Source organism: Chlamydotis macqueenii, chromosome 2 (genome assembly GCF_036417535.1).
Source record: "Chlamydotis macqueenii isolate bChlMac1 chromosome 2, bChlMac1.mat, whole genome shotgun sequence".
In the NCBI taxonomy this organism is placed as follows: Eukaryota; Metazoa; Chordata; class Aves; order Otidiformes; family Otididae; genus Chlamydotis; species Chlamydotis macqueenii.
Genome location: NC_141557.1, coordinates 135,005,662 through 135,013,101, shown reverse-complemented (window position 1 = coordinate 135,013,101; position 7,440 = coordinate 135,005,662). Strand labels below are relative to the sequence as shown.

The following is a 7,440-nucleotide window of genomic DNA, read 5'->3' as shown; positions in this document are numbered from 1 at the left end:
ATGGGAAAAGGAAAGAGCAACAATCCCAAAGATACAAAAAGAGAAGAAAAGGCCAAGATGGAACTCAAAAGAAACCTAGGTTATTTCGGTGGAGTAAGTTTTATTATTGGATCAATTGTTGGGGCAGGGATTTTTGTCTCTCCCACGGGGGTGTTAAAGCATTCCTTACTCAACGTTGGCGTTGCACTAACCATCTGGACAGCATCTGGACTGGTTTCTCTGATGGGTTCCCTCTGCTATGCAGAGCTGGGAACCGCTCTGCCCTTCTCTGGAGGAGAATACAGCCATATTAAAAGAGGCCTTGGATCCCTACCTGCCTTTGTGTTTATCTGGACGTCAACATTTACCAAGCCAGCATCAAATGCTGCTCGAGCCTTGCTGTTTGCTGAATACGCCACACAGCCCTTCTATGGCATTTGCCCTGCGCCAGAAGTGCTGAAGAAATGCTTGGCCTTGGCCGTTCTCTGGTCCCTGGGGATTTTGAATGGCCGCAGTGTCAAAATGGCTGCGTGGGTGCAGACAGTTTTCACTCTGCTGAAGATGATGGCCTTGTCTGTAATTGCTGTTGGTGGCATAATTCTCCTCATTGATGGGAAAAAGGAGAGTCTGGCCAGGTTTGAGGATGCATTCAGCTCAGAGATCCCCAACGCGTCACAGATTGCCGAAGCCTTCTTCCAAGGACTGTATGCGTACGGTGGTTGGTGGTCCCTCAATTATATGGCAGGTACCTCACTCCTCTTCTGTAGATTTTGTTCTTACATTCCTCAGCTCATCTTCGTCGAACTTGTCTCTCCTTCAAGGCAATAGGGTCTCTAATGTTTTATGTGAGTCCTGTGTTTGCTTGGGCTGGTAGAGGAGGCAGTGTTCCGCTCTAGGGAAATTTCTTGCTTCTTGTGCAGTCTCCAGAATCAAACTGGCATTTCCAAAGTAGTACAAGATAAATCAAAGTAGTTCATTTAAAATCTCATGCATAAACAGATTTTTTTCATACCTTAAATAGTTGCATTTTTTCCTTCTCAGTGTCAGTGTATTTTTAGAAAAGGATTAAGATTCATTTTCTATTACAATATCCACTGTAAGGACTAAATCCAAAAAGATAATTGATTAATTAATATTTAAATATCTGTACCTTCTCTGAGGTTATACAGCTGGTTTGTACATGGACAGATTCATTTTGAATTGTGTTAAAATATAATAATTTTAGGGGATGTATAGGATGCTCAGTAGTCACTACCTTGGGAAAATAGAGTTTTGCACAGAAGATGAAGAAGAATCTAGGGAAAGTGGTATAAATCATTTCACATAACTTGTGCTCGATTTTCAACATTCAAAACCTTTTTGAATATGCATTTACTGATCCTATTCTGTATCTGATGACAGATGTGGCAGTAATAAATAGAGTAGTTTTTAATGAAAGCTGCAGAAATAATGTTCATAATGTTACTTATGCACATCACGAGTTAAATGAATAGTGTTTTATAGTATAATCAGATTTACAGAATTAAATTGTAAGCATGTGGTTGTTGCACTTGTATCTTTAACTCTATTTATCCATTGACCTCTATCACATGTAAAACATTAAGTAAACAATGTGTGAAATGCGTAACACAAAGTTCAATGGTGAAAACAGTGTGAAAATTGGGTTAATGTTTAAAAAAATGACTGTTATTATTACAATCCAGGGATTCCAATGTTAACAATATGCTGAAATAAAAAGGTGATCTAAATCAGCAAAGAATAATTTTGTAATCTTAGGATTTCCTTAAAGCATTTAGCATTGTAAGCCCAAGAAAATACAAAATTATTGGTAAAATATTAATTTACTTTCTGATCAGTTAGGAGTAGTAATAAATACCATGCACTGGGCAGCACAGCTGTTTAAACAGGTGCAGCCTATGCAATAGCCCTCTTCTGAACTGAATTTGCTATTCTTCAACAATAACTTTGTTCCTATGAGCTTCAGTAAAGCATCAGCTGCCAACTGGAAGGCAGCACTGTAACAAGCAACAAAACAAATGGAAAGATAAATTTAAATTGGCAATTTTGATATTTTTCCTCTTCTGGGCTCAAAATTACCAAGTGTATTTCTTACATTTGAAATAAATCCCAAATTCTCCTGTATCTGAATTCCACTGTTGGGCTCATTCAGTCCCTCTGGCTCTGTGCACTGCAGCCGGCACTGGGGCAGGCTCGAAACTGATGTTGTGGGCAGGAGACACTGTATTTGAGGGAGAAAAGGGATTTCTGTCTCCTAAAAAGGGCTTAAGTAAGCTCCACATTTGACTTTTCACTTTTTCTCCCTTGTGAGTAATCAGTTGGTAATACTCAGGTAGTCTTTTGTAAATGCTGAGGGAAGCAAGAAGGGGAGAGGGAGGGAGAGGGATGGAATGAAGGAGTGAAAGAGAGGAAAAAGACCCTTTTTGACTGAGATGAGGATGAATTGTTAGGGATGAATCTTTTCCTCTTTTCCAACCTATCAAATGGTCAGGAATGTGTGCCAGTGCCTTAGTTGTTCAGCTGCAAAGTCTGGAGTTTTTTTTTTTTTTTAATTTGGGAAGCATAGTTTTAAGCTAAGATGCCAGGGTTAGCACTAAAGAGTTTCCCTCTGCCAGCTTTGCCCTGGAAAAGATAATCAACAGCAGATTCTAGCTGGGAATGGCCCCGCTTTAAAGCCACTGCATTACTGCTCTTCTGTCAATACCTTCAGTCTCTTTCTCTTACATTTTCTGTATCTCTTGATGCGAGAGCAAAGAGAAAGGTTTTGTGCAGGAATAGGAAAATAGGTGATGTAAGAATAAATAAACTGACTTTAAAGTCTGATGTTCAAGCTTGTAATTTAAAAGTGTGGCTACTTGAAAAGTTCTGACCAAATCAATATTCTAAAGTAAGTCAAATATTTGTTAAATCAGAGAAAAGTTATCATAGAATCATAGAATGGTTTGGGTTGGAAGGGAAATTAAAGATCATTGAGGTCTAACCCCGCTGCCATGGGCAGGGACACCTTCCACTTGACCAGGTTGCTGAAGCCCCATCCAGTCTGGCCTTGAACACTTCCTGGGATGGGGCATCCACAACTTCTCTGGGCAACCTGTTACGGTGTTTCACCACCCTCACAGTAAATAATTTTTCCCTAGTATCTAGTCTAATTATCAGTCTTTTTTTTTTTTTTTCATTTTTTATCAGTCTATGAGGCTTCTGTCCATCCCTCTTTCCAAGATAGTAAAAAAAATAGCTAATTAAGAAAAAAGATTTAAAAGAATGGAAAATATTTTGTTTAGACTTCTTTAATAATAAACTTGTCGAATAACTGTAGGACTTCACAAGTGATGTAGCTTAAGAGCCATGACTAGGGGTTGGACAGAACTTTGGTGTTGGTCTTGTCAAGCTCTGCGCAGATTTGCTACTGAAACACCCTTGCAGGAGCTGCATTGTTTGCTTTATTAGTCTTTTAAAATTTTATTTTTCAGAAGAGATGAAAAACCCTAGCAGAAATATCCCCTTAACTGTGATGACTGCTGTCCCTGCAGTAATTGTTTTTTATTTACTGGTGAACATCTCATATCTGACTGTCCTCAGACCAGAGGAAATAGTCTCTTCAGGTATGGATTTGATTTTCTTAATTAAAAAGATGTGGTCCACTAGCATACCCATCTGATGTCAATTTACTGGGTTATTTCTGTAAATCTTGCTTCACAGTTGGGAGGTTTGGGTTTCCTTCTAATTTTAACAGAGAATTCTTTTTAATTTTACTTTATGATACAAGTTGGACTGAATGCAGACAGGTGTTATTAGGTGTTGAAAATGTTGGCTTATACCTGCACTGTCTTAAAAGAAATCAGAAGGCTATTAAAACCTGGACGATCAGGTTCTCTGTTGAGTATAGAGAAGACTTTTGTTTTCCTGTAGTTTTAATCCTCTTCTCCTTCCTTCCCTGCTTCATGGTATCTTAGGCTAAAGCCATTACTGTTTAGGAGGTGGACAAGTCTACCATGATAAGTAATATAGAAAAAAACTCTGGATACAAAAACATAGCCATTTTGCGTGTGTGTGTTTGTGGGTTATTCATGATAAATATTGTGGTTCCTTAGAAGAGCCTATACAAAAGTCCAGCCTCTCTCAGATTCTGCACCAATAAGCTGTTCATGAAAAGGTCCAAGAAGAGCTCTGTTTCTCCTTCATTGTCCAAACAGTACCTTTTAAATACCACTCTGATGAGACTGAGCTGCCAGACCTTGCCTCCAGAAGTGACAAAAACCATATGTCATTTGAATGGATGGATTATTTTTTTTTTCCTATGAGAACAGCTCAATAACATAAATGGGAGCGGTGTAGCTGTCACTCAGCAACCTTGTATTATCGCTCAGCCATTGTCAGGCTCTCTGCTAGGAGAGATACATACATTTGCAGATGCATCCTACAATGAAAGAGGCAGCAGATACCAGACTATCCCTGAATAAGCAGCTGCCCAGCTGGCATGAGCAGCTCCAAACATGCCGAGGGAGCTGTGCTTATCTAAGTCAGCTGGGGAGCTAGCTTTATAATTATAGCTCTTGTTTCCAACATTGCTACGCATTGCTGCAGCTCCTCTTTGTTCACAACGTATTTTTGGGGGGTTGTTTTCCCCTACTCTAATAACTTCCTATGCTGTGCAGATCACTGCAAGACCTATATTCCTTGTGACAGTTGGTTATAGCCCTACTAAATATTGGTCCTTGCTGCAATATAGGCTATAGCTAATTTCCAAGAAATATTGAGTATCTCTTGTTCAGAAGTGATCTTCCACATTTCGCAGTTCCACCCAAAGTAAAACCTCATGAATAACACACTTCTGACCCGTCACTGCATGTACATGCACTCATGTTGGCAGTTTCCTCATAATGGTAGATCATGTCACTGCTGTGGTTACACCGGGGACTAATGTGTTCATTTTCTTTCCCCGCATGGCCTTGGCCATGTGTGTACGTTTGTGATTCATGGCCGTGAGATGCAGCTTGCTCCTGCTGGGCAGTCCATTACCGCAGTATTGGCCCCAGCAGGTTTACCCGGCTTGCTCCTGAAGGCAGCACTCCTTCTTGCTGTCAGCCCCCCCAGGAAATTTGTAGCTCCTGAATTAAATACCCTTAGGATTAGATTAGTCATGTTTGACTACTGTAACAAGAAAGCAGGCATTGCTGGTAAATAATGGTTATTTCATGTATTTTAAGTTTTTTTTTTTCTGTTGAGTCTGTCAGTAATTCATAACATGTTACCTACCCTACATTAATGCTTTGCTCTCTTGCAGTTGCTGTGGCAGTCACTTGGGCTGATCGAGTGATCCCCTCTGTTGCCTGGATCATTCCTCTCTCTGTTGCAATCTCAATATTTGGTGCCCTGAACAGCAGTATGTTCACACTCGGTCGATTAAGCTATGCTGGAAGTCAGTCAGGACATTTACCTGTTTTAATATCCATGCTTAACGTCCACTCCTGTACTCCAGCACCAGCCATGATTTTTTCAACCACCATTGCATCCATTTTTATAATCCCCTCTGACCTTATTATGTTAACAAATTACTTTGGATTTTCTGCCTGGCTTATGATTGGATTGACTTGTGCAAGCCTGATTGTACTTCGATACCGGGAACCTCATCTACATCGACCATACAAAGTAAATGGAAATAAGTTACAAAATATTTGTACAGATTTTTTTTGAGTCATGGGTAGCATGCAAAAGTTACAGAACAAGTGCAATTCGAAAGTGGATAGTCACTACAAAAATGCAAATAATAATTACAATGTTTAGAGAGCCTTATTCAACACTTTGCTTCACACTGTGGAAGGAAAGGGAAAAAAAAATCGTGGTCTGTGACTTAGAGAGCTTGCACTTGAAAACAAGGGACTGATACATGCAGAATAGGTGAGGTGTGCAAAAAATGTGAAATGGGAAACCATACCAGTGTGGAGCAGTAACTGGAACAATGTGGGATCCAAAGTGGCCATTCACGGTTAATTAAACCTTGATCTACTTTCGTCTTTCCTGACACAACCACAGACAATAAGGATAGGTTTAATTTAATCTCTATCTAGCTGTCAGAAACATGGGTTAGGAGTCCATGCTCATTGTCAAGGCTTCTTGTAGGCATCCAACACAGAGTTTCTTTTAGGTGCCCACATTGTCATATGTGGATGAATAGTTTTCAGGGCTTGCCTATCCCTCTCCCTTGACAAAAGAATCATAGAATGGTTAGGGTTGGAAGGGACCTTCAAAGGTCATCTAGTCCAACCCCCTGCAAGAAGCAGGGACATCTCCAACCAGATCGGGTTGCTCAGAGCCTCATCCAACCTGGCCTTGAATGTTTCCAGGGATGGGGCATCCACCACTTCATCCATCACCTCAACCTGTTCCAGTGCTCTACAACCCTCATTGTAAACAATTTTTTCCTAATACCTAAACTGAATCTACCTCCCTCTATTTTGAGACCATTACCCCTTGTTCTGTCACAACAGGCCCTGCTGAAGAGACTCTCCCTGTCTTTCCTGTAGGCCCCCTTGAGGTACTGGAAGACCGCTATAAGGTCTCCCTGGAGCCTTCTCTTCTCCAGGCTGAACACTGAACGAGTGTTTTAGAAAAGTTGCCTGTTTTGTAGGGAATTTAAGGTCAGATGAATCGCATCTTAGGTGAGATTCCAGCAACATGAGAAATGGTACTCGAGTGTGACGAAGAACGCATTACTATGCTTATGAGTGATGCATGAAATCACAGTTGGTGAGCTTATTTCCTAAAACAATTTTTTTCTTTCTCTTGCAGGTCTTTCTACCAGTTCCGTTTGTGATGGTGGCAATGTCTTTCTTCCTAGTTATAGCTCCCATAGTCTGGTCTCCAAACCTGCAATATGTTTATGCTTTCCTGTTTATGCTGGGAAGTCTTATTGTTTATCTGCCTTTTATATATTTTAAATTACATTTTGCATTTTTTGATAAAATTACTTGCCATTTACAGCTCCTGTTGGAAGTTTCTCCTGCTGATGGATCTACTGAGAGCAAATGTGAATAATGGTAAATTTTTAATCCCGGTACAACTAGCAGCCAACAGAGGATTTTCTTTAAATGATATTGTAGAGAGCACAAGTTAGATGTTAGGTGTGATATATAGGCGTGCATGCACGTGCATGCATGTGTGTATATGTGTATAGAAATGAGTATACATATATTGCATACGTATCTACATGTATTTATGTATATGTATATACTTACATGTGTATACATCTATGCATGTATACACATACAGGTATGCATATGTATATATAGACATTATCTTCATGAGTTAATTGTATATATTTGTGTGTGTCTGTGTGTATACATACATATATGTAGATGTATACATATACATATTTAATAGGTGCAAATAATTTCTCTTGAACTGGTAAAATCTGTAAAATGCTCCCTCTTGCTCCTGAAGACA

At 39.7% G+C, this 7,440-nt stretch overlaps 1 protein-coding gene across 1 annotated transcript; it reads left to right on the top strand.

The window, feature by feature from the left end:
• Positions 1-7,032, top strand: SLC7A13 (solute carrier family 7 member 13). The gene is made up of 4 exons (XM_010125649.2): positions 1-724; positions 3,468-3,599; positions 5,282-5,646; positions 6,787-7,032. Exons 1-4 carry the CDS (start codon positions 1-3, stop codon positions 7,030-7,032), a joined length of 1,467 nt encoding a protein of 488 aa, XP_010123951.2.
• The last annotated feature ends 408 nt before the right edge of the window (positions 7,033-7,440 follow it).